Source organism: Rutilus rutilus (assembly GCF_951802725.1).
Source record: "Rutilus rutilus genome assembly, chromosome: 24".
In the NCBI taxonomy this organism is placed as follows: domain Eukaryota; kingdom Metazoa; phylum Chordata; class Actinopteri; order Cypriniformes; family Leuciscidae; genus Rutilus; species Rutilus rutilus.
This window is the reverse complement of record NC_140228.1, coordinates 10,660,310-10,688,269: the sequence shown is the minus strand read 5'-3', so window position 1 is coordinate 10,688,269 and position 27,960 is coordinate 10,660,310. Positions and strand designations below refer to the sequence as shown.

The window sequence follows — 27,960 nt, the reverse complement described above, 5'->3', positions numbered from 1 at the left end:
CCACCTCAGTAGTGTGAAAATCATTGTTTAATCAACTGTATAACATCAATTCACATATTTCATAAACATTCCAACACATAATTTGTGTTTTTGATGATAAATATTTTGTGCAAAACTGCAATTCATGGGGAAAATGGTAAAAAGACATGAGGAAAAGAAGATAGAGAGAGAATAGAAATCAGTTCCTGAACTACTATAAAAGTGCAGATACACAGTCAACAGTGCAGACATTTAAGTGCTTGGCTAACAACTGTTTAGAGGTTACTTGCTGCATATTTAAATTGCGAACACACATGCTGCGATCTTTACAGTGACGTTAATCCAGAACAGTTTATTTAAAGCTTAAAATGTTTGTAGTTGATTCAGTACTTCTGAATGGAATGTATGATGATCGACAGTGTAATTAAGAACGATTAGTAAACTTCTTTAGAGCTTCAGGCATAACATGTTTTTACAGTATACTGTACTACATGGACAAATAATTGGAATAAATCTGAATACTAGTCTGTATTCTTATGAAACCAATTCAGTTTGGTCATAATGGACAAATGCTTTGGTCAATTTCAGTTCATAACTAGCATCAAGTGCACAGTAAACAAATAAGGCCACCAAAACATGGCAACTTAATGGATCGTGTCCACTATCGCAGACCCATAAATTACCTTAAAATACAGTACACAAGGAATGTTTACACTTCATATAGAGAAATGAGAAAAGTTACACAGACATAGTTGGCACTTACATGCAGAGAATAATACATATTCAGTGCGTGTTACAGGGCACAAAACCATTCACTAATGATGATGAACAAGAATCAATATATTAGCATCCAATCAAGGGTCCAAGGACACCAAAACCGTCCATTTCATCATCTTGCACAGGACTTGTAAGGATAGTTCATAAAAAATAATATTAGTTTAAGTTGCATAGTGTTAGAATACACAAACAATCAAGTTTCGAACAGGGACGAAACAAACCAGTCTGATGTCCTTAATTCCAGGCGCGTAAACGACTAATGGCTGACTCTCCTCCAGATCTCCTTTTCGGTCTCAGAAGTGTCCGTTTTATAAGAAGAAAGATTAAGTAATTCCTGGTACATCTGCTAGATTTGCAGTTTATTTTAAGCCTGGTAATGTTGACAGGTTCTCTCACGTCCACACGTCCATGGGCACCATGGCTTCTTTTGATCCGATGGGCGGCAGCAGGTTCTGCTCGCTGAGGAACTGGAGAGGGAACTGGACCAGGAAGCCCCGAATCTTCTTCAGCTCCTCTTGAGCACGGGCAGGGTCTTCCTTCTCCAAACCAGGCTTTGAGAGGAAGCCATCCAACTCCAGAATTGCCCGAACATCGCTGGATGGCAAGCAGCGGAAAACCTGGAGGAGATGGAGAAGTTTAGGTAGATCGATAGATAGACAGACAGACAAATGTATATACAGAAAGACAAACATAGATGGATAGATACATATACAGAAATGGTTATGCAGATAGACAGACAAATGTATATACAGATAGATAGATAAAACTCAATTAAACATCTGAAGAAGATGACATTTTGGGTGAATAGGTTAAGCTGACCTTCTGGTAGATGGTTGCGTTCCGGGATGCCGTGGTCATCCACACCTCCTTATAAAACTGGTCACTGATAGGGTCCGTCACGTCAATGCTGGGGTCAGTGTTGGCACCTAGAATCATCCTATTGATTTCAAAGGAAGTAGAAGACATGTTTGAACCTTATTTGCATGTGTCTAAAAATGCTAAATGCAGTAAACAGACTTGAAGAGTCCTGAACCTGAAACACTCCAGCCGCATACTCAATCCGAAGCGTCCAGCCTGATACTCCTGACCGTCCATGACCGACTTCACAGTCTGGATATCCTCGTAGATGACGGCCACCTCACTGTCTCTCTTACCCAGCATGCTCCGGTCATTGATATTGGCAGAACCTGATGGATGTAATATAGATTTTTGATTATTGACATTTAGAATGCAATACTACATCTTAACAATAGGCGGAGCCATTGCTATTTTTTTTACATTTTTCATCCTCACATTATGACAGAACAAGTTTCATGATGTGCATAGATGATACAGTCATTATGTGCTTTTCCTATCTGCAAATTTCTATTTTTACTCACCAATGATGACGGTGTTGTCGTCGGCAATGAGCATCTTGCTGTGCACATATATCAGTTCAGTCACCAGCTTTCCCTCCAGCTCAGCATGGGTCCTCAGACCCCCAAATGAGATGTAATTCATCCACTGATCCCCCACTGCAGAGACAGAGAAAGCAAATGGCTTTTTCTGGTTTCGTTTGATATTTACACAGTTTAAAGGAATAGTTCAGCCAACAATGAAAATTCTGTCATCATTGGCATTTACCCACCCTTACATCCTTTCAAAACTCTATGACTTTTACTTCTGTGGAACATACAGAACATACAGTTTTTGTCCATACAATGCAAGTCAATGGGGTCCAAAACAACACTGAATGGAAATTTTGTTTTCAAACTATCTTCTTTTGTTCCACAGAAGGTTTGGAATAAGGTTAAAATTAAGATAATAAAAACAGAAATAAAATAAAATGTAAAAAAACATCTCATTTTCATTTAGTTAAACTTAGTGCACAAAGAAACTAAGAAATAAATCTGAAAAAAAAGTTTAGACATGCCGAGGTCATTGGTTTGATTCCAAGAGAAATCAAGAACTGCTAAAATGTGTAACCTTAAATGCAACATAAGTACCTTTGGATAAAGGCGTCAGCCAAATGCCTAATAATAATAAAAAAGAATTTATAGGCACCTAGATTTCAGAGTACAAGTCATCAAATATGTGTCATGATTATCACAGGCACAAAGGTTTAGTTTGAATTAAACAAGCTGAACCTGAAAATCATTTCATGCTTAAAGTCATATCATGTTAGTAATTTTGACTCTGACTGAATGTCTGAGTTGTTTGCTCTGTAATCATTCTGGCCATTTCCAGCAGTTTAACCCATTTGCTTTGTGCCAACTTGGACTTTTTGGCATGTATTTTGACACCCCTAACATTCAAGCCACTTCAGGAGCTCAATGGAGGCAAAATAAACACTTCCTTCCTCTGTACAACAGTAACACCAGCGGATATAGTTTCAGAGTCATTCTGTTTTACCAACAGTTTAATCTCATCTTTCTTTTTAAAATACCTTTTATGTATAAAAAAATATATATTTTTTAAATATATTTTTGTATTTTCTCAAGCAGATTTAATTGAGCAGGAGGATATGCAGTTACACAGCACATAAACTCTATCTGCATCTTAAAACCGCGCCAGACCAATTATGCACCCACAATCGAGCTCCTGCATTTTCAGAGAACAGCGATATGTATCTGTATCCGTGTTCGGGACACTGCGGGAACGCTCTGATCCAGTGAAGCTGCAACAAAACACCAACAACTTGCTGGATAATTCAAGCACAAAGAGAAACTTCACTCCTTTCTCTCTCACGGCGGGTTAATAGATGCAGGCCGAATGATTGTGACACTGCAACGTGTCTGACTGCAAGTAGATGTTGCATGATAAAAAACACACACAGTGCTACTTCTCCACAACAAGGTCTTTCACAACAAACCATTGAGAGTGTCTTTTACTATTAAGAACCACAAGAGGGCGCTGTTGTGTTTTAATGCTCTTAAAGGCATAGTTCACCCAAAAATGAAAATTATCCCATAATTTACTCACTCTCAAGCCATCCTAGGTGAATATGACTTTCTCCTTTCAAACAAACACAATCGGAGTTACATTAAAAAATATCCTGGCTCTGCCAAGCTTTATAATGCGAGTGAACAGTAACTTTTTTGTTAATGAAGCCCAAAAAAGCACATCCATCCATCATAAAAGTAATCCATACAGCTCCAGGGGGTTAATAAAGGCCTTCTGAAGTGAAAAATATCCATGATTATAACTTAATAAACTGTAATAACTAGCTTCCGGTAATGTCCGTTCCTAGGATGTGGGAATACTGTGAGCTTGGGTGAGAGTAAACGACTCTCGCGGTTCAAACAAATAGTGCTGGGTAAAAACTGTTGACATTTCTCTTTAGAAATTCTCGTTTTAGACTTCTAATTTGTGACCTGTGTTTTTTTTGTGCTCTATCTTCTGCGCTTCCGCGTTCATCAACTGGTCGGGTCAGAGTTCACTCTTCCGCCGGAACTCGACTCACGTACAAAAGCCAGTGATTCTAGGATATAAAGTTCAAATTATGGATATTTGTCTTACAAAAATGCATCGCTTCGCTTCAGAAGGCCTTTATTAACCCCCTGGTGCCGTATGGATTACTTTTCTGATGGATGGATGTGCTTTTTTGGGCTTTAAAGGAGCTGTATGTAAGAAATGTATTTCAATTAATCATAAAATGGCCCTGATATGTCACTAGACATTAAGAAATCATGTTCATTTCAAATACTTGTATCACTGACAACAGTAGTCCGGCCAGGATATTGTCATTTAAAAAGTGAAGTTGCAGCCCTCAACTGATGTTGATGTTGTCATGTTGTGTTTTGGCCTGAAGCGCCACCCTCCACCTATCTACCAATCACGAAGTCAGTAGTGTTTCGGCATCCGGGTTGCCAGCTCAGCTCTAGTTACCACAGCTGCAGCTACAAACGTTCCTGCTGGATCCTGCAGCCTATCTGGCAACCTCGAGTCAGGGGGGAGGGGGACGGGATGCACCGCTCTACAGTAATTTGAAAGTGATTGCAGTACCAGTTTTGGCCACAATCTTACATACGGCTCCTTTAAAATCTCAGTTACTATTCCTTCCCATTATAAAGCTTGAAAGAGCCAGGATATTTTTTAATATAACTCCGATTGTGGTTGGATAAAAAAAAGCACGCCATATACATCTAGGATGGCTTGTGGGTGAGCAAATTATGCCATCATTTTTGGGTGAACTAACCCTTTAAGGCCGGTTTAGTTTATAGGTAAAAGGTTAGCATAGCAGGAAATACTTGTTTTGTTGCTCTTGTCTGTTTGAGTCTGCTTGCTCCACTCCTTTGAGACTGAAACCCATCAAACAAATCAACAAAGCCATTAATTTTTCAAAACGATGTATACGGCAAACCACACAGTTCTGTGAGTTCCTGCACTGCATTGGTCTACCACAGGAACTTCACCGAACCCCCAGGAAGAACATCTCGTTAGGGTACGAGACGAGTCAGATCTTCTGAAGAATTACAGACACACCTTGTACAGATTAAACACTGATGGGTATTTAGATATATTTGTACTCACTTTCTTTCTTCAGCTGTGAGATAATGGAGCAGTCTCCTCTAATCATGGTCCTGCACAAACATGAGAGTATTAAAAAAAAAAGGGCACAATTTCAGTGATGACCAAATAAACAAATTCCTCCAATGAAACGCTCCCTGTTTATATGATAAATGATAACTTCCAGCAGGAATAATATAGACATTTTTTATAGGTAAATTTAAAAATGTATTGGATTCAATACAAGCTAAGCTTTATCGCTAACATTTGAGACATTCTTTGGTCAATTACTACAGAAAATTTTGAAAACCATCTTACGTAACATAAGGTGTTATAGAATAATTTACTTACCTTGTGTGTATAGTTATATTAAACAGAGGGAAATAATTTATATATATATATATATATATATATATATATATATATATATATATATATATTGTAACAAAAATAAAATTAGTACGATTGATTGATCAAAATACTAACAAAAAAATTATAATATTGAGTAAAAACAATAATATTGTGAAATATTATTACAATTTCAAATAATTAATATATTTTGAAATGCAATTTATTTCTGTGATGGCAAAGCTGAATTTTCAGCATCATTACTCCATGTCACATGATCCTTCAGAAATCATTCTAATATGCTGATAGGGTACTATGAAAACTTATTTTCTTTTCTTTAGAGTGCTTCGATGAATATAATGTTTTTTTTCTAATTTCAATTTCTTCACTGTCACTTTTGATCAACTGCATCCTTTACTGAATGAAGTGTTTTATTGTTTGTGTGTATGCATGTATGTATGCATATAAAGGATCATGATATTTAGTTGTTACCTGTAATTGAAGTGCATGACTGCCTGTATGGCACTGCCCCCACCGGTGTTGATATCCCCCTCAAATCCAGGAAGCAGTGGTGTCACCACATACACACGGTACTTTTTACCCTCCCTGTGAAGCACACAGAAAGAACACAAGATTACTTGTCACCTTTGAAGTAAGAGAGATCAATATGAGAGATGCTTTGCCTATGTATGGCCTTATACATTCTATTTATCACAGCTGGCTATTCATTTACAAATGAAGAATAAATTTTTGTCTTTAGACAAACACTCGTCTCTGTCCTATTGATTTACACGTGTTTCATTAAAGAAATAATGTATCTTGTGTGTGTTATAGGTGTGTGGACATAAAAGATAATAGGGGGAGGACTGGGTAAAAGTTATTGACCGCAGCTCACCGATACGCTTTTATGATCCTCTTGGCGATGGCATCTCCAATTTTATTGTGAACGACTTTGTTGTCGGCGCAGCTTATGAAGAACTGGTTCTGAAAGAGGAAATGCATCACATTAGATCAATGAAATGCTGCTTTAGGACATCCTGAATATATAGAAAAGCCACAGTCTCTGTGGTTAGCAACCAATACATCAACATTGATTCTATTAGTGGGGGATAATATGAACAAACGGAAAGTAAGTCCATTGCGTCACACACCTCTATGTAGATATAGTGTTTGCTGTTTTCAATTGCGTTGACGTAAGCTGTATGGATTGACTCCTCGTGGTATTTTATACCTGCTGACCAGTCTGAGGCGGATCGTAACACCTGAGTAAAAAGAGAATTAGTATTATGAAAGCTGTACGTGGTCTGTATGAGGTCTGATGGGAATATTGTCTTTTATGTAAAATTTTACCTGGACATTAGTCTGGGTGCAGCCAGGGACCTGATACTTGATCTCATTTGCAGTAGTGTGAGATTTAGGAAGGAGGTACGGGTACGACAGGGATCTGTATTTGGGCTTCATGATCTGTAACGAGTTGGCAATGCAAATACAAACATATTCAAAGCCATGTTTATGATATTAGCCAACAAGGGGAAGACATTAAATACTTTTGGGAGGTTGAAATATCTTGTGGCGTGGCATGTAAAACAATTCAAACTCATTTTAAAGTATTATGCATGCAGCTTTGACCTAATAAAAAAAACTGGCCAGTAAAAAAAACACTTTCCTTTGGCATTTATATACATTTTATATTGACGTTAAAAAACAAACAAAGAAAAAACATATTCCAAAAAAAAGTCCATGGACATATTCTGTATCACCTATCCACATAAAAACTGAATATTTTGGGAGAAGGCATGAACACATATGGCACTAAGATGCCAATATTGATTTCCTCACCTTTGTGAAATTCCAGCGCTGAATAAAATGGCGTGCAACATCTCTGGCTGCTTTCCCGTGAACCACTGAGGCAATGTCATGCCAAGGCATTCTGGGAGTTATGTGCCTGTCAATAAAATCTGCAAAAAGAGCATATTGCAGAAATACATTTGAAATACATTTATCATCAAATAAAAAACATTCTAAATATAATTATTATAATTTATTTTTTTCAAATGTACATAATATGAATGCTTATAATTTATATGAATTTATTTGTATGTATTATATTGTATTTACATGAATTATGTTTATATGAATAAAAAATGAAAATAAAAATAAATGCTGTAATCTTCAGAAAAATAAATTCACCATCAAAAGGTTTATCCAACTGGATCCAGTCCTTATGCACAAAGTTGCAGTAATCTTTGCCGTGCCAGAACCGGGTGTTCCCCATCAGGCCAATAACGTCCGCCTGCAGATCCTGTGCAGCTTCAGCCTCTGATAAGATTGACAGACAAAAGAAATTCAACAACAAATAAAGACCCAAATCAAAGAAAAACACAACCAAGAGTAGAACATTAGTTTTTTCATAAAATCATGTCAAATCAAAAACCACACCCAAAACCACTTTTTATGGAACACGTGAAGGAAGCAATCCATGCTTTCACACTGCTGAGTTACGACCGCATCAGTCCAAAATACAATCTGACTGTTGAAACACAGCAAACCACACAGCGCTCTGAGTGCCCAGAGTGTTTTGGGAGGTTGCCCGTTTGACATGGATGATATTTAACTTCTAATAAAATAGTTCTTTATAACTAAATGTTCGGGATCAGAATCAAGGACAACCTCTCATAGAGTGCACACCCGAGATGTCTCACCCAAGCCTGATTCTTACTCACCACTTGGGCACAAGCAGGAGGGCATGGACACCCTCAGCTCAATCCATTTAAGAGGGATCAAATTTTGGTGGCTGCAAATACTATTAGAATAACCTAAAGAAAAGGAGGCATCTTTACAACCTGGACAACGCTTTTAAAACGTGTGCTGTGGAAGATGAACACGAATATAGATTCTAGACAAAAATATTCATGAGCACAAGTATATCTAGTTGGAAGCTGTTGCATTTTAACATCACATCTAATCCTCAATCTCCAGGTTTCACACACAAGGTTTAAGCTAGTCCCAGACTAAAATGCATGTTTGAGCTGTTTTAACTGAAAGCAACTTGCACTGATAAATCTTAAAATATGTCAGTGACATTGTTTTGTCTCAAGATGCACACCAGTAATGTTTTAAGCCACGTTTATAAAAGCTACTTAAATGTTCTAAACGAACTAAGGCCTAATCCTGGCTTAATCTAAACCCAGTTTGTGAAACCAGGCAAATATCTTAATGTCTTAAGCCTCAACTAAAACCGTAATGATTCATGTTTATCAGCACTTATGGTAAATACTGTAAATCATTGCATAAGATGGTCAGGCATTACAAAATCATCTGTGAAGCTGTGAAGTGTGATAACAGCTGAATGTGGGAGTTTAGGTCAGTAACGTGTCACTAGTCTGCATTCGCGAGCGTTCCAGAGACGGGGGCGTACTCACTTTCTTCAGAGCTCTCGGCGCTGCTCACGCTGTCTGTAGGTGCCAGCCCGTGTTTCTGCAGGTGCCTACGGATGCTGAAACGGGTCTTCTTGGTCTTCCCCTGTCCTTTTAGTTTTGGCTGGTCCACTGTGTCGACAGGTAAACTTTTGCCGTTAGTGTGCACCGTGCCGGGCCCGTTTGATGGAGCAGCCATAGCAAGAGAGGCTTCAGAGGCATTCTGTGACAAATAATAAGACATCAAGTTAAATTTAAGTATATCCCCCATATCAGATCTGCCTCCATTTAGATAGCAACGCCCAACTTCCTATGATCTTATCAATTCCCAGCAGACAAAATCAAGTCACGCTCTAGAAGTCGTTTCACTAAGACGTATGTCGCAATATGGAAGATAACACTATAGAAGCCTCCGTTTCATGCCAACTTTAAGTTGATGATAATAAAAATAAAATAAATGAAAGCTATTTATTTTAATAAGCAAAAACTAATCAAACTGACAAAAACACAACAAAATCAAAATATGAATAAATACTATAATAGTGAATAAATAATACTAAAGCAGCACTGTATGTCTTTAAACATTAGAATATAAGTTCCAAACCTCTGCAGACACGGGAAGAGTCCTGGTGACACTTCCTATGTCGGTCAGCCGATGCTCCCGATCATCCCAGCGTCCGTACGCCAAGTCAATACCTCCCACGAACGCCACCGATTGGTCAATGACTATAATCTTCTCATGATGCGCCCATAGGTACACGGAAGAGGATACGTGGTCAGGGTGCCTCATTACCTGAGAAGAAAATAAGTTTGTTATTGGCGAGTCTTTCCTTCTCTTTGTTTCTTTGGTGTGGCGCAGTGGTTAAAGATCGCAAAATGGATGCAAATGCGACAAAAACTACAATTTGTGACTAATCATGTTGCCACTGGTGACAGTCAGGAAAACTTTCTGTGTCCATATACAGATAATCGATCTGAAAATGAACGTGATTTCTGATTCATGAACAAATGACTCGGTTGATGCAGTCAATCTGTGAATTATTCAGAGCTGTTACTGACTTATTATAATTATAATATAATATTATGTCACTTTAGGTTTGTTCATATGACAATGTTTAATTTAAGATGCATATTCACAACAGAGATTTGTTATAATAAAATGGTATTAAAAAAACAACAACATTCAAATATTAAAATAAAATATATATAGTTGAATCAACTTTGTTTGAGTGACCTGTCAGGACCATAATCAGTATTTTACTTTTATGATACTTTTCTTTCAAGCAGGCAGAAATATTCTTTCAAAACAATTTTTTACATTTATCTATTTTGTATTCATTTCATATTAATGGCACAAATACATTCAGGATCACTAAAGCCACAGCATCGATTGGAATTAATTTATATGAAATAACTATTTTTATCCATGATTTTCCCATTACTTTTTAAGATGTTATTAATTTCAATGACTTTTCCATGCCTGGAAATCACAACTTTAAAATTCCAGATTTTTCATCCACTTTGCGACGATTATCCCCATTCACAATGAATCCCCATTTCACTGGTTCAAAATTGTGCTCCACATACATATTAAACATCAAATAAGCTTGAATTGTCCATAATATTGTTTTTTTTTACATTCACATTCCTTATATATATATATATATATATATATATATATATATATAAAATAGAAAAATAGATAAATCATATATATATATATATATATATATATATATATATATATATATATATATATATATATATATATATATATATATACACACACACACACACACATAAACTTTTATGTCAGATGCGATTAATCTATTTGACAGCACTAGTCGATTAATGAATTCGATTAATCGAAATTAATTATTTTTTGATATTGATACTGACCTTGATATTGGGGTGAAGTTGTAGTAATGTTCGTTTGCTGTATTCGCTGTTTATGCCGAGAGCCAGTTCCACCTCCTTGTACAACATCACGAATATCCGCACACCTTTTTGCTGCAAGAACAAACAGTTCTTAATGGTCAGCACAGCAAATCCACCAGTCAAAATTAATATATAACCCAGAAAACAGAAAACACCCTGGAATGTAAATTATTACATGAGAACAGTGAATGGGAAGGTTTTATTGCTGGCGCAGTAAAGCCACAGATGGATGTATGGCGTTTCACTGCAGCTATGGGTTGGATTGGATTAACTCACCGCTTGCCGTTTCAAAATGGAATCGAGTCGCCAGCGGTTGCCCTCGACGACAGGCCTCTTGAGGAAGATCTCAGGGCTCAGCCTGCATTAACACACACACACACACACACACACACACACACAGCAGTGACCTGATGAGCAGGGGAAGCATTTGTAACATAAAATATGCATAAACGTCTAGTCTCACATCTCACTGTCACTTACATAATTTCAAATGTATTAAGCCAGTGAAAAAAGTAGACACACACACACACACACACACACACACACACACACACACTGGAATCTCACACTTGCAGGATGACTGAGTGATGCTGTAACACAGCACCAGGCATCTGTCTGATGAAGGTAACGGATCTGTTTGGCCATTGCTCCCAGCTGGAGGTGCCCTCTGAGAGGGTGCACACAAAGTATACAACTATCTTTCTTTCCCTCTCTTTTTTCTACTACCTTCCTTTGGGCTTTTCTCGCAGTTCATGACCTTATTGTTATGACAGGTCAAAGCAATAAGCAATACATCTCATCAAGATGTTGAGAACGTGACAAGCAACAATAAATTGTAATAGACACTTGTTTCAATTTTCAAGGTTCTCACACTTTTGGAGCAATAAACTTGCATAACTTTTGCAATCATGCATCGTTACTGGATTTGTCAAATTAAATTAAGTACAAAAAAATTCTTAAGGATAGGATCAAATGAATCACTACAAAAAATGTATAAATAAAAATACAATTCAATAACTTAGTTTATTAATAAAGAATCAATAATAAATATTTCAGAATAGAAAAACAAATCAATTAAAAAAAACATTGTTGAGCATATATTTATAAAATCTTAAAAAGTCATGATAAAATACTTTTCAATTACTTTTCCATGCCTGGAAATTATAATAACCATTGCATGTTGAAATGATAATTCTCATTATTAATAAAATGTCACTGGTTCAAAATTGTGCTCCACATGCATATTAAAAACATCAAACATGTGTCATGTTGTAGTTTTTCATGTACATTCCCTTTCTATTTGGACAGATAAAGCACTTGTTGTGTGACGCAAGGTTAGGACATTGATATCCTAAAGTAAAGTCAGTTTATCCCTCTAAAAAAACAAAAACCCCTCCAAGAAATGCACTCCATTTCCTGCTGCCTTCCTAGAACTGAGCAAGGTTATTGATTTTCTCAGAATCCCTTTATTGAGGAAACATTAACCAATGCAGTTCACCTGATCTGTGTGTTTATTATTTCTAAAATTAATCAATAGTACCCAAAGGAAAGAGGAACATATGGGAAGGGCTACATCTCAACATACCACCAGTCAGTGATAAAGATCTCCTCCTCTGCCTCTTCCAGCGCATTTGCCACATCCTCCATGTACTGCTTCCCATTCACATACCTGAAACACACACACCCAATCAGTCAAATCAATGGGTAAGGCTGATAGTCCCAAGCTCACACTCTCGCTGATTCTCAAACTTAATTACATAATTTTCATTATTCAGGGAACAAGCATGCTAATAGGGCTTAATGCTGAAACAATGAACAACAAATCATCTGCCCAGAGCAGCAGTGAAGCTGATGCCCTAGATATCTCGCTTCTCCACAGGGTCAAAAGAGGATGGAGTCTATGGTTACACTTTCCCTCTCATTCTCTCAAGTTACTCCTGTTAAACAGGCTTCACCTGAAGACACAGCGGCAGACGGCTAAAGCTTTCACATGTTTATCTGTTCTAGAAAACCTGAGAGATGAGACCTGCTTCGGCTAGTTTGATTATTGATATTTTCTGGATAGTTTTGAAATGCATCAACTGAAAATTGTGAGAAAAGTTGAGAAATAAATAATAACATGATCACTAATATAATAAAGCTTTAGTTTTAATTTCTAAACTCAACTTATCCCAAAAAAAATATATATATATAATATAATCACTAATATATATATAAAAAAATTATATTATTTTTAATAAATAAATAATGTCATCTAAATTAATAAATGTACAATATAATATGGCAATATAATTTAATTTAGTATAAAACTAAAAGTTAGCTTAGTAAACCCAAATTATATTTTTTATTTATTCAAGAAATAAATAATAATATAATCACTAATATAATAAATCACTGATATAATATAATACAGCACAATAGCGAATGTAATTTAAGCTAAAGTTAGCTTTAGTTTGCTTAGTAAACCCAAATTATTATTTTTATTATATTATTTTTCAATAAATAAATACTAACATAATATCTGCTATAAAACTAAAGCTAAAAGTTAGTTTAGTTTGCTTAGCAAACCCAAATAATTTTTTCTTTCAATAAATAATATTATCAATAATGAAATATAATATATAATAAAACTAAAGCAAAAAGTACTTATTTGCCTAGTTGAACTTTCTGTTTAAAAGTTGTTGCCACAGGGCAAAGGCTTTGAGGGGAGGTTGCCAGGGTGTTGCTAGGTGGTTGATTATTGGCCCAAGTCAAAAGCATCTATGATATGATCTTTTCAGACACTGGATGCATGTAAAAAGCCATAATTACCATTTAGATGGGATGTTCTTCTGTTCATTGGCAAAGGAACCATATCGGTGATCCTTAAGAAAATTGCTGCCATACTTGCGCACAAATTCATCAATTGCCTGTCCCCACCAGCGAGCGTGACGGTAACTTGTGAACTTCAGCACCAGAGTCCTTTAAAAAGCAGAAAGCGCTTTCATTTTATCAAATATTGATGGTGCATGTCAACTGCATTTTGCCTTAATGACCATGTGAGCCTCAGTTCACACACCTGGACAGACTGTCTATGCGGACACCGTGCTTTGTCTCAGTTTCTTTAGTGTCCATTTTAATGCCGAACGCCTTATCCATCAGCAGGACGAATGAGATGGCACCTGTGTCTGGCTTCATGAGGAGCAGTGAGGAGTCCTTCACCACCATCCACCTGGAAAGACCAACAGTAAGACATTATAAGATGGCATTTCCTTGAAAATCCTTTTTCTTCATTTTGAATCAAGGTGATTGTTTTGTGATGAGAATGAAAGACACTACACTGACCGTTTGGACCAGCGGTAACACATTTTGCTGTGGCCACAGCAGTTCAGTCCAGGAATACGGTGACCCCCTGACCTTTTGAGAACCATACCCTCCCTGGGAAGGAAACAGCACAAAATGTCAAGGATCAATTACAAAAAAATGCATGAATACATTTAATAATAATAATAAAAAAAAAAAGTGCTAATAAACAAAGAGCTCTTACAAGCCTTTTGGTCCCAAATCATGAATGAAGGACAGCTGACTCACATCAATAAATTCCATCTATGGAAGAAAAAAAAGATTTGTTAATGCATGTAAAAAACAACATACCTACTGAAATATTGTACATAATCCAAATATACATACTGTTGCATGGTAGTTTCTATACATTGGCATTTTAAGCAGCTTATTCAAGTAGTCTTCAAGTTGTCTCTGTGAAGAAAAACACAATATTCAGACACAAATCATCTGAATATGTTAGCAGTGTGCCACTGAAACAGGAAACTGACTTTTCGACTAGACACTTGCTCTTCCCTGGCCAGTTCTTCGCCTCCTCCCCGGGGTAGACTTGGCATGTGCCGTTCAAGGTTCCGGTTTATAGTGTGCCTTCGCTCCGTGTGACTATTTCAAAGACAGAGGAAGAGATCTTAAGATTTCCAGAAGATGGCAAACACACTGCATAAAGCCAACATGTAGACCAGTAGTGTTCATGACTCAATTGCTGCCCTATAGGCGTGATGAGACATGAGTCCCTTTTGCACAGTAATCCCACTAATCTAGTAATCACGTCATCTCCATAAGAACTTTATGATTGGCTCAAAGCAGATTTTTTACATCAGCGCATGCATGCTCATAACGGTACTCTTTATTCTTTGTTCATACACAGCATCATATACTGGTAATATTACAACTTCTCATATCTGTAAAATGCCAGAACCAATTTACTGGTATCCGGCTGGTTCTGTGTTCTTTAATTTGCGCGTCGTCACTCGTCAGTAGATCACGCGAATCTCCGGAAATTTCCACTCCCATCTGCGCTTTTTTGGAATTGCGCTCTCACACTAACATGCCCTGTTTAGTGAATCAGGCCCATGATCTCTTAACGGTAATTTACCAATAATTTACCTGAAAAGACTATATGTGTGAAAGGGGCTACTGATACATCCTTTTGTTGGAGTAATATTTACATTTATGTTTAGGGAGAAAAACATGATTATATATACAATGCCATTCAAAAGTTTGGGGTCAGTACGATTTTTTTTTTTTGAAAGAAATGAATCATTTTATTCAGCAAGAATGCATTAAATTGATCAAAGACATTTATGTTACAAAAGACTTCTACTTTCTATTCATCAAATAATCCTGACAATACTGCATCATGGTTTCCACAAACATATTAAGCAGCACAACTATTACTATTTTTACTGTACTTTTGACCCCAAGCATTGAACAGTAATGTATATATGAAGAGTTCAGATGCAAAAGCCTCTAAGTGCCATCTGAAATTTTCTTCTAGAATGATCATTTTTATCAAGCTTGTATATTTAAGTTCAGTAATTTCACTTAAATGGCAATGAAAATTACCTATTAATTGTCATTTAAGTGAAATTACTGAACTTAAATATACGAGCTTGATAAAAATGACCATTCTAGAAGAAATTTTCAGATGGCACTTAGAGGCTTTTGCATCTGAACTCTTCATATAAAACAATATTATATTATATACATAGTATATAAAAAATATAAATATATTATTTTCAAATATAACATATAATCAAATTAATTAAATGTAACTATTAATATATTCATATAAACATTACAAATAATTATAAATAAATCATTTATATAATTATAATACAATGTATGATCGGGTCACCTGCGGGTGGGCAATGGAATTCTGAGGAAGGTCTTGTAGGCACGGAGTTCCCTGTGAAGCTCCATAAAATGCTTCTCCTTCCTCTTTACCAACCAGGTGAAGTTTCCGTGCCTCATCTCGATCTTAAACAATGCCGGAAGCGCCTGGATACAAGACCAGCCATCAGGGATAGTTCACCCAAAAATGAAACTTGTCATAATTTCCTCACTGTCATGTCGTTCCAAACCTAAATGCTTTTTGGAACATAGTGCATAAGTCGTATGGACCACTTTGAATGTGCTTTTATGGTGTCTTTTTGGACCTTTGAAAGATACGGTCATTGTATGGTAGGAGCTTTCTTCAAAATGCTTCACTTTTGTGTAAAAACATGAAAATAAGAACATTTGGGTTTGAAACGACATGATGGAGAGCACATAATTAGCTGAAATCTTAAAGGAATACTGTAGTTACATAAACCTTTAACAAACTACTTCCAAAACATGAGTGATGAGTGTTTGTCATTATTTTTCTGAAAAACAATTTTACATGTGCTAAGTATTTTCGGATATGGTGTCCAAATCTCCAGGGCAACATGTAAATTGCTCTGGCAACCTCTAAATCTCCCAGGAAACAAATATACCCCGTCAGCCCACATACTAACACTTCATGAAAGGGAACAGGAGTGGGAGATCTCACCTTAGAGACGCTTCTCTGGGACGTGAGGTTGAAGCGATCCTGGGCGGAAGTGAAGCGTTCCACCTCCAGGATTTTGGCGGTGATGGGAAGCGCAGTAAGAAACACGCGTGCCCCGGTCTCTTTAAAGCCTGTTGTTTTATACACAGCTGAGAAGGGGATGCGGTTTTCTGTGGACAAAATAATTCAAATTAATATATGACAGACACACTACTGTTCAAAAGTTGTGGTCAGTAAGAAAGTGTTTTTGAAAGAAGTATCTTCTCACCAAGGCTGCATTTATTTGATCAAAAAATATTTACAATTTAAAATAACCATTTTCTATTTTAATATATTAATCGAATGTGATTTTATGTGGTTCTTTGTTTCTTTTACCTTTACTATTGGGATCCCGGCCATCAAACTCCTCTTCCCCATCGCCAATGTCAAGTTCTCGTGTGTCCAAGTTCTCCATGATATCAGTCATATCATTGGCCACCAGATGCAGGGTGCTAACCGTGGGTTCTTGCTGTCGCAGCATGGCTAACAATCGGCCTGCTGGCCAGGGCGCTCCTTTAAGACACACAACACTTTTTTCAGCATGGGAAATGAGGAAGTATTAAAACGGTTTGCTCTTGACAAAAAAAGCCATAAAACATTTATTGATTGGAATGAGAAATGATATTCATCTTGTTCAAACACTGTATCCACAATAGGGAATGTCAAACAAACGAGTGTGTGAGCATGTGTGTGTGTGGTTTGACTTGTGTTTGGGGGGGGGGGGGGGGGGGGGGGGGGGAGGAGGAGGAGGAATGAGATTAGAGAAACTCATTCACCACTGAAACAGGAGACAAGTCACGGTGAGTGTATAAAGTTGAGAACTAAATTCAACTAAACAACAGACAACAGTCTGCAACCTCCTTCCTGTTCCTCTTTCCTCCTAATTGCTCACAAATAGGTTCGGGAAGCATAAAGACATCACATACAAAACCAAAAATCCCTCTTTTGTCCAGACACACCAATGCAATTCATTAATATCACAACAAACCTCACCTTTGCACTGTCCAGTGAAACACACAAGTCAGAGTTTCTGAGTTTGAAGATAACGTATAGTCTGTTTAAAACCACTGAAAAGGCATTTTAGTGGTAGGTTAGAAGTTATAGTCTGATTTTTTAAAAAGATATTAATACTTTTATTCGTCAAGGTTGCATTAAATTGATCAAAAGTGACAGTGAAGACACATTGTTACAAAAGATTTCTATTTCAAATAAATACTGTTCTTTTAAACTTTCTATTCATCAAAGAATACAGATTTTTTTTTGAATATTATATAGAATTTATATAATATATAGTTATTTTAAACTATATTTGATAATATTACGTTTTTTACTATATTTATGATCAAATAAATGCAGCCATGGTGAGCATAAAAGACTTTCAAAAACTCTTACTGATCCCAAACTTCTGAACGGCAGCGTATTTTTTAGACAGTCCTTTTTTAATTCTCTTTTAGAATCATATCAAACCTATCTTCCTTTTTCATATCCTCATTTCAGTTTAAGAAATTACAAAATTCATCATAATAGTGTGGTAACAATTTTTCCATTTGTCTTTCTAGGAAATGGCATGTCATAATGAATACATCGGGACTAAATTAAAATCATTGACTCTTCATATCAGTGAACACACAGAACATGACGAGGATGATTAATCACTTTTAAACCTTTTAGTCTAATCTAGACATGACATTATGATAACACTTTAATCCACCCTAGACGAGGCATACTGTGTATGTGAGTGGGTCTGTGTGGCGTCCAAGTGAATGTTTCTTGTCTATAATGAAATGTTAGAATAGACACTCTCGGAGTGAAGATCTCTTAAAGCATAACTCTTGTTTCCATGGATGTAACCTGAAACCATCAAAGCCCATTACAATCATCACATCTTCAGTAATAGTTCAGACACTTCTCCGGTGAATGAGCTGCTAGCTGACCTAACGTGTCATTACGAAAAAGTGGATTTTCGTAACCACAACAGGACTAAAATAAAACTGCTCTTACTTCCTCTAAGATGATTCGCTGATGCAAAGGCTGTTGAAGAGAAGTTTTAAAGAACATAATATTGTGAAACTGCAGTCTCAAATCAACCTGTGTTCAAGTATCGAGACACAAACAGTCTCTAGTCACGCTGTGATATTTCTCTCTGAGAAAAAGAATACAATTATTTTGGGAAAACTGATATGCGTCCACTATGCCTTCTATCTAAAACACCCTAGCAACAAGAGATGCACTGCACTGATAGTCAAATTCTGGCTGTACTATAAGCTGATCATTATTTTCATGTTGTACTAGATTACCGATAAATGGTTGATAAAAGAATTCTAAACTAATCTGTCTAAATAAATGAAATATAATACCTAATACTTCTAAAAAATCTATTTAAATAATTCCAAGTGAATTTAGGCATCACAACATTATAATGTACAAATGGATAGTCAGTTGGAGATTTGATACAGATTTCATTTAACAATGTTAGTAAATTATGAGTATTTTTTATTATTTTTTTTACATAACTTAAGCGTTAGATAACGCCAAAGCTAATCTACATGTAAAAATAGGGCATATGAGCATGCACTAAAAAAATCCAATATCAACCAATACTGTATATATCCAGCATCAACCAATCTAAACTATAATACTGGCTGATATATTGCACAAAATGGTGCACTGGATAAATCTTAGGTGTGGATACTCTATAATGTCAGTGGTCTTTCAGAATTTGTGTACTAAAAGTGTTTCAAGGAAGCTGTGAAGTGGAGATCAGTGGCTTTAAGCTGCTTGAGAGATCCAGTTTTACAGAATTATTGGTTCTCGTTGACCACCAATTACAGTTTCTCCAATTAACATCCAGGTATGCAAAAAGAAAAAGCTCAATTTGGTAAATGTGGGCTCATATTACAGTGGTGAATGGAAACCTACTATAAACAGCCATTAATAGGTTGCTGTGGGTAACAGAGCGGCAGAGCTAAAACAACACGTTTGCCAAGGTAACAAATCACATAGGTTTAACATCATGAATAAATTTCTAGAGCAGAACGAGGACAAACACTAGATTATGCTTTTCTTAAAAACCCTCGTAAAAGCGGACATTTGCAGGTCAAAGACTTTATTCAAATATTCCTCGTTTTATGTAAATCAGACAGTCAAATAACCTTGAGTTCCAGTGTGGACACCCGTCACACACACAAACCAATCTCTGTCACATCGCGATTCGCGATGTACCAAAGGAAGCTTTTTACGATTAACATGTTCCAGTGATGCATAGTCTGCAAAACACAAATTCACACATCCACCACTTCTCATACTGCTACTGACTTTCGCTGAGAAAGTTTCACCTCCATCAGGATGTGGAAACAGTTCACTTCAAATAAGAAGAGGAATGCAAGCACGCATTCCAACAGCATTTCACTAATGCACCTGTCCTGCAAGTGTGAGGGCGGACAGTGATAGACTTGTTGAATAACAACTGGAAAGCAGCAAAGTCACATTCCCACCACCACTATAAACACCCTCAAACTCTCAACGCCCAACCTCATGCTGCTTCAAGTGTCAAACTGAAGCTCACAGAAGTATGTTTATCTAGTTGATCTAGTCCAGAAGATACATCATATATTTACTAGGTGTTTAAAATGTATTGGGAGAAAATAATTTCACACTTTTTAGCACTCGGAGTTTGTTGAAAATCATGTACATGTGCTACGAACATGACTGATGATACCTCAAGTCGCATATTTGGGAAGGGTGTGCTATTAAGCGATCAGGGTTATGATTTATACCTGTCAGACAATAAACTGGACGTCAAATTCGAACAAATTAATTAAAGGAGAACTCCGGTCAATTTTAACATTGAGCTAATTTTTTTGTACATTTGGAGTACTGTCAGTACAGAGAACAACGACAAAAATCGGTGTTTTTTACATCCTGTTTTCGGTCGAAGTTCACAGTAATCGATTGTCGAGTTCACGCGCATAGGTTTAGTACCTATGATCACGCGCGTGAACTCGACAATCGACTACTGTGGACTTCGACCGAAAACAGGATGTAAATACAGGTATGTGCGCTGGCTGAATAAACATCATTTTTTATATATTTCTTTCACATCTACTGCAGTCAGATTCACCCGCGTTCACTCAGAAGGAATCACTTGTAATGACACATTAAGGATGTTAAGAGGCTAAAAGCAGGTTTAAAACTTGCCCCATTGAAGTCAACAGGGTGCAAATTTTAAAAAGAGGATAACGTTGTAGGCAACACCTGATTTTTGTCGTTGTTCTCTGTACTGACAGCACTCCAAATGTACAAAAAAATGAGCTCAATGTTAAAATTGACCGGAGTTCTCCTTTAAGCAAGACATATCTAGGGACCATCATAAGCCAATACCCTACCAACCACTTAAGGCGAGGGTCTTTTTCATTTTCCGTGTTCCGCACCGTCTTTCAAAATACACTTTCAAAGCCTATACTCTTTTGGCCGTAAATGCAGAAAGATGCGTTCGGCGTGTGCGCACTCTCTAGTGGACTTTGGTTTCAAGCGTTCATATCACTCACGCACGGGGACAAAAATTGGGCTGCACATGGACAATGTGCGCGGACCCTCCTGATGACGATAATTAAAATGTCACGCGGATACTGCACAGCTGGAATATACTTTGGGCTTTAGAGATGCCCCATCACCCATTCAGAACACCCAAGCAATTGCATCCCAATCAAGATCACTTTAGCAACAATATAACAATGCCATGTCAACCACTTACAGATGCTCTAATGACCCTTAAGAAGAACCCCCTTACAATTGTATCGTAATCAAGAACACCTTAAAGCCACTACATAAAAAAGGTCTTGGCATCCACTCACAACACCCTAGCACTGTGCCAGCAAATTAAGCAGAACCTCTCAAATTCTCTTCAAATTGTAAAACATCTAGTTTGGCAAAGCATTTTATTATGTAGTTTCGGTTTTATTCTTCTTTTGTATATGAAAACGAAACGGCAGGTTGCACTTTAATCATTAACAATCTGGGCTTTTTGGCAAAAAAAAAAAAGACTGCATTTACATGCGATCCAGGAACTGGCGAGTTACTGAGCCATGCATTGTTCCGCAGGCTGCTCCAATGGGACTATACCTGTAACTAATGCACAGCCAATTGTGCTTGTTGAAAGGCATCTGTTAAACTGGCAAGTGACCAAGTCTTTTCAAACACAGAAGCAGGAAAAAGGGGCACTGTAACTGTGGAGCAATAAAGCATGTCCCTCGGTAACAGTAAATCTGCTGAACGGTATAGTCAGTCAAGCCGGTATTGCCACAACAACGTCACCTCACTGTATGAGTATCCAAACAGACACTACTACAAAAATACCTTACCCTGATGCAAAACCCACTTCCATAAAGGTTCAAATAACATGAAAGAGAGATATTAAAAATGAATGAACGAAAGAGACCTGATCATACAATATTATATTAATATTTGGATCCGGATGCGATGCGATTGTGATTATTTAGGTTTAATAGTGCATTATGTTGCAATTTCTCTTTAAGCAGGATTTTCCCCAAAAATATTCATGTAAAAAATGGAAGTAAAAACATATTGATTTTTGAGGTGAGAATATTAGTACAGTATTGTGCGATAAAATTACAATACTTTGAAATATAGATATTTTTTCCCTTTATAAAAAAATGCCATCGGTATTTGAAAACAACAACAACAATTATTATACAGTAAAAAAAAAAAAAAAAAAAGTATTCTTACATCTATATTTTTTGCTACTTTTACGTTTCCATATGTACTGGCATATAGTCAGTAAAATAAAATAAAAAAAGTTGCAATTTGCGGTGCAAACAAATTTAAGGCATCATCATTTATGACCATGAGAAACAAATTGAGTCAAGTGTGTCCAAACTTCACTGGCACTGTATTTTACCTGAAGCCATTCTCCCAAACATTGCTGGTGTGTAACCTTATTTTAATAATTTATTAAAAAACTAGCCATCTTCTGAACAGAGAGAAATGCTCTAACAAACCACATTCTGAATAGAGAGAAGAACCAAATGCAAATACAAGGAAAAGTTTTCTGTGTACATAGCAAAGGTTGGTGGGATGTACTGTACATGCTACCAAGACACAAATCGTGTAGGTGGACGGCGATCACTGTAGGAGGAATATACACCGCTACATTTCCAAAGTCTACTGCAAACCAGGTGCTGAAGCATTTATGATGACTAAATCCAATTCTGCACATATTCATCTCTGATTAATATGAATTTCTTTTACAAAATGTAACATCTACTTATATTACATCCATTGACATGCTGCAGTGACTCATGCTCTCCCACATACATTTGCACAAACATTGAGAAATCACACCCTCTGTGCAAATGCAGATATTTGTGATCGCTCAGTGTTTATGCATTTCACACATTTTCTACTAGCAGTCTAACACTGTAAAAAAAAAAGTTACCCATGACACAACAAATGTCTTCCTCATTTCTGCTGTTTGAAATGCAAAATAGAAAAAAAGATCCCTTTCAGCTATTCAGGAAATATCCATTTAAAAATATGCAGATTTGGTATGACAAAAAAAATTTATTGACCTTAAAGAATGTTAACTTACCTGCCCGCACGCAGGCAGAGACACCCCCATCATTTCTGTTATCCTCGGTATCTTCTTCACCACAGAAAAGTCAAACTAACCAGAAGCGTTTAACACACTCAGAAACACACACTGATACAGCGCTCACAACAGTGTGTGCTTGAGTATGTGTCCAAGGAGGGGGGCAATGGGGGCTGAGACAGAGTAGTCACATGTCCAGAGGGGGCGGAGCCTCACTAGCTCTCCCAGAGATGCACCAACGTGCTTCTTTTTTCTATCCTCTTGAAGACTGACATCTCATGCTCAGAAAAGTGCCATTTAGGTTAATATTTGGCAGATGATTAGGTTCCAGCATTTTATATAACACTTATCTTCTTATCTTATCGCTAAGTGGACCGAGTCTACTCTACGCACAAACATATAATTCATCAAAGCCTTCATTTGCTTTTAATCGCATTTTAACCTGTCAATCTAGTGGATGCACATCAGATTCCGGACTCCTAGCATAGCATTTAAAACAAAGCCTACAGTCCACGTTGAAAGCTGTTATTAATCGTTTTATCTCCTGGTAGGACGGCATGACAGATGACATGACAGTCTATACACACCCACACGGCGTACAGTCACACATAAAGAGTGTTTGAAATGTAACACTTGTGGCTCTTTCAGTGCTGATGGAAACCTGAGATACTGCAGAAAGTAACAAAAACCGCACCACAGATGTGATAAAGGACATAACTGTGATGTTTCTTTACACAAAGAGAACCAGTAGCTGTTGAACAACTCATATCACATTGAGACATCCCTATAAAATATAAAATAATGCTATATCTAGTCATCAAGGACCCCTTAATAAGGGGTCTTCAGATTTCTTTCACGCCAATGAACACCATGGTATATATATTGTATACAAATATTGAGTAACATTGTTGCATTTTGGGCCTATCCTATGATAATACGCATCTAGCTAGTACCATATTATTGTATTTACATGCTTGTTTGATGATCACATTGCAAAGAAAATTCAATAATACTGTAAGCATTAAAATTACATAATATTAATACACTGTCATTTAAAAGTTTGAGGTCAGTACGGTTTTTTTTACTTTTTATATTTTCTCTTTTTTTATTCATTAAAGAATCCCGGGGGGAAATGATCTCAGTTTCACTTTTTTTTTTTTTTTAAATAACTTTAAATTATTGATAATCTTAAGAAATGTTTGTTGAACACCAAATCAGCATATCTGATTGATTTCTGAAAGAAATCACTTTAATTTCGCCATCACAGGAATGAATTACCTTTTTAAAATATAATAAAAATAAATAAAAATTATTACAATATTATTATTTTTTTTTTTTTTTACCAAATGAATGCATCCTTGGTGAAAAAATCTTACGACCCAAACTTTTGATTAGTGTACATACCTTTACATTTATTTTTTTAATAAAATAACTTTAATTTGTTACAATAAAACAGACAGACAATTAATGATCTGTATGTAAATTCCATAATTTAACCATCAGAGCAAAAACTAGTGACAAACAATCAAATAATTCAAGTACTGCTGTGGCCCTCCATTTTGTAAATGTACAAAGCAATGTAATGCATTGCAAATAATGTATTGCCTGCATCAAACACAGATCAGGCATGAATCTTCAATTTAGAATCTAAAACAGGCCTAAGCTTTGCTATGTACTCATTCCCACCCTTGAACAACATTAGTTGGAGACAGTGTTGATCGGTTTTATCCAGGCACTGTGTGTTTGCTGTTGATATATTAACTTCATGTCCAATAGAATGGATCCTGCCAACTGCTTTTCTAATGGGCTTTTATAAAGAATTACAGAGGAGGGCTGACAAGCCACTAACAGGAATTTCTTTCCTTATTTCTTTTTATTTGATTGAACATCAATGCACAACAAAGGCACGTAACCCAGCAAATGCTCAGAAAGCAGATAAATATGGCACTGCTGAGCACATCTGAATCCACATTGCACCATTACTCTATTTATTATTGCAGCTAATTTATTCATACAAGCATCTCCATATTGTTTGGACCATCTGCAGAAATTGCATTACATTCCTTTGGTCCCTTAATGAGATTGCTGATCTCGGAGGGTGGAACAAACTTCATGTTCTTAAGAAAAAAAATTGGATATTGGCTATGAAAATCCACGTGGATTTGATATGAAACTGCAGACATGATCAAGGGTAAATCTTTGGAGTAAGCGCCCTCTAGTTGTGACCAACACGTATTATTTTTTTATTTTCCTCCTGATCCTGCAAGTGACTTGATGTTGTTAAAACTGACTGGGATTTGATTAAACACAGCTTGTGATTTAATTTAACACCAGGTCTGCTAATTGCAATTCTGTCATCCCTGATAAACACTATTATGCACAGAAAACAGAGTCTCAAGACTGATGCCAAAGTATGTCAGATTTAACACAAATACCAAATCAGAAATTAAACGACTAGCTTGGTTGACATGTGACCTGTGAGTGCAACAGCATCTGTTTATTGTGCTAAACTGAAGACAATGTGTGTGTATGGTCACAGGACTTTCATTAAGCCAACAGTCATTCCCCTCTAATTTAAAGTGGCTCACAAATGCATCTCGACGAGCATCAGGGTAAAACCACAAATCTAAAATCACTAACAAAACCACAGGCATCAACAGATCTACAGTTGCTCTGGACATTTCATTGCAACAGTACATCCACATCAATGCTAATTCTGTGCGTCATTTCAAAATAAAAGAGGATCACATGCGTGGAGGTTCTAGAAGAATCCCAGATACATGAAACATAAAAACAGCCTATCTTAGGGTCGTTATTGCTAATCCTCACTTGGTGAGCTCAACTTCCGGTCCCTCGATAAAAAAAAAAAAAAAAAAATACTATTACACAGACCACAAGCTCTGTTTCCTCTTTCCTCAAGGCAAACACACATGCTTGGTTATGCCACAATATTATTTGATTTGTAAAATGTTAAAAACAGAATCACATCTCTAATTCATGTGACCATAAAAAGGTTCTCACAGATATACAACGACTGTATATCATGTGCATTGCAAAGTGTGATGATGCACATTAACCACAATGAGAGCACACCACCACCAATGCTTCTTTTCAACTTGCTCAACATGCAAAAGTGGTAACATATGTCCAGCCCCCTGTGATTAATAAAAGAGGAGGAAGGGTGATATTGCTACAGGGGAAAAAGTGGTTTAGCAAACTTTTGTGACCTGGCAACACTTTGTTTTACGTATATAACATGTAGATATGGCGTCTCCCCATGTATAACATCAACATTATCATCTGACAGCTCGGTTGTAATCAATAGACCTGTCATATCTCACGGATGTAGTTCTCAGAAACCCCACCCATGGGTCTTGGAAAGTGCAGTAATACAGTCACCATCTCTATCCAAGACATAACACATTATCTAAATGCGAGTTGTTGTCAGATGGGATAGTTAGCCAACAAAGAGGAACAAAGGGTAAAATTGCCAAACACATATCACACACACCTTCCCACTAAGTCAACCAGACACTCCCATTCCGTCCCAAGATCCTTGAGGGGATCGTACTGCATGACACAAAAATAAAAATGACCACACAAACTTAATAGAACTATGCAATACAGTGTGGTCAGACTATAATGATTATAACATAATTCATGTTTATGTAAAGATTCCTCAGCCAATCCTAAATTTTAATCTAGAAAATGAACTGTATTCATCATATATTTTTGGATTAATCTCACAAAACCTGAGAAAAAAAATATATTTTCTTATATTTTATACAAAACTACATTATGCAATGACTTGAAATATCTATATATATATAAAAAAAGTGATATATATGCTACACGTGGCCTGTACCCCACCTTTTTGAGAGAAAAGGTCCAAATGATGCTACATGGAGTTAACGGTCAGTCTTGGGTCTTAGAAATGACGTTTCAAGCAAAACATTAACATAAAATGAAGCACACAAAGCTCCTCTGTTTGTTGGTATTTGTCTTAAACCTGTCAGTCAGCTGTGGCAGAATCAGTTCAAGTCGTCGAAGTTGCCCTGCAGGTACAGCAGGTTGTTTGCCTTGCAAAATTAGTCGGCGTGGACAATGATATCATAACTACATTATTGGAAAGGTGTCATAGCCTACTGTTACTGCAGTTAATTAAACAAATCAAATCCCAATAACAGTCTCTTTGATAGACTGATCTAAAGTGATGCAGTCCAGATGCAATATATGGCTGCCACCTTCTGTTGCCATGCATTTCAACTGTCACTCACTCGTTACTGCATTAGGACAGAAGTCTAGCTTTGTACAGTAGGCTACTCTGTTAACGTGTCATTACTTTTCCGCGTGATAAAACTTACTCGGTTAATTTCTACTCAGAGAACAGAACGTTAGTTAGTCATAAAAGCCATGTAAACATACCTGATAAAAAAAAAACCTAGAGGCACGTCCGCGCTGCTCTGAATCCTCTTCTCAAATAGAGTGAGCACGAGAGGACGCGAACGCGGATCATC

General features: G+C 36.7%; 1 protein-coding gene across 2 annotated transcripts; it reads right to left on the bottom strand.

Annotated features, from left to right (window-relative positions):
* Window positions 1–9: 9 nt before the first annotated feature.
* Window positions 10–27,950, bottom strand: pld1b (phospholipase D1b). Of its 2 annotated transcripts, none has more exons than XM_084398163.1 (26): window positions 27,869–27,950; window positions 17,173–17,349; window positions 16,801–16,967; window positions 16,126–16,268; window positions 14,759–14,870; window positions 14,616–14,681; window positions 14,473–14,531; window positions 14,271–14,363; window positions 14,005–14,157; window positions 13,758–13,907; window positions 12,532–12,615; window positions 11,223–11,304; window positions 10,908–11,018; window positions 9,613–9,801; window positions 9,015–9,231; window positions 7,783–7,911; window positions 7,432–7,550; window positions 6,943–7,056; window positions 6,744–6,854; window positions 6,488–6,576; window positions 6,085–6,198; window positions 5,269–5,318; window positions 2,136–2,270; window positions 1,790–1,943; window positions 1,576–1,693; window positions 10–1,373 (listed from the first exon to the last, which is right to left on the bottom strand). In XM_084398163.1, exons 2-26 carry the CDS (start codon window positions 17,315–17,317, stop codon window positions 1,149–1,151), a joined length of 3,129 nt encoding a protein of 1,042 aa, XP_084254289.1. In that variant the 5' UTR covers window positions 17,318–17,349; window positions 27,869–27,950; the 3' UTR covers window positions 10–1,148. The 2 variants fall into 2 exon arrangements, with proteins under 2 accessions (XP_084254289.1, XP_084254288.1); XM_084398162.1 differs by lacking the exon at window positions 27,869–27,950 and adding an exon at window positions 23,444–23,583.
* Window positions 27,951–27,960: the final 10 nt, after the last annotated feature.

What these genes read in the sequence shown, in the direction of transcription:
- pld1b (XM_084398163.1), bottom strand. Translation starts at nt 17,317, where the DNA reads ATGCTGCGACAGCAAGAACCCACGGTTAGCACCCTGCATCTGGTGGCC. An exon ending in ATAGAAACTACCATGCAACA is followed by an intron (nt 14,532 to 14,615) that starts GTATGTATATTT and finishes TTTCTTCCATAG; the next exon opens with ATGGAATTTATTGATGTGAG. An exon ending in GTTGGATAAACCTTTTGATG is followed by an intron (nt 7,551 to 7,782) that starts GTGAATTTATTT and finishes CTCTTTTTGCAG; the next exon opens with ATTTTATTGACAGGCACATA.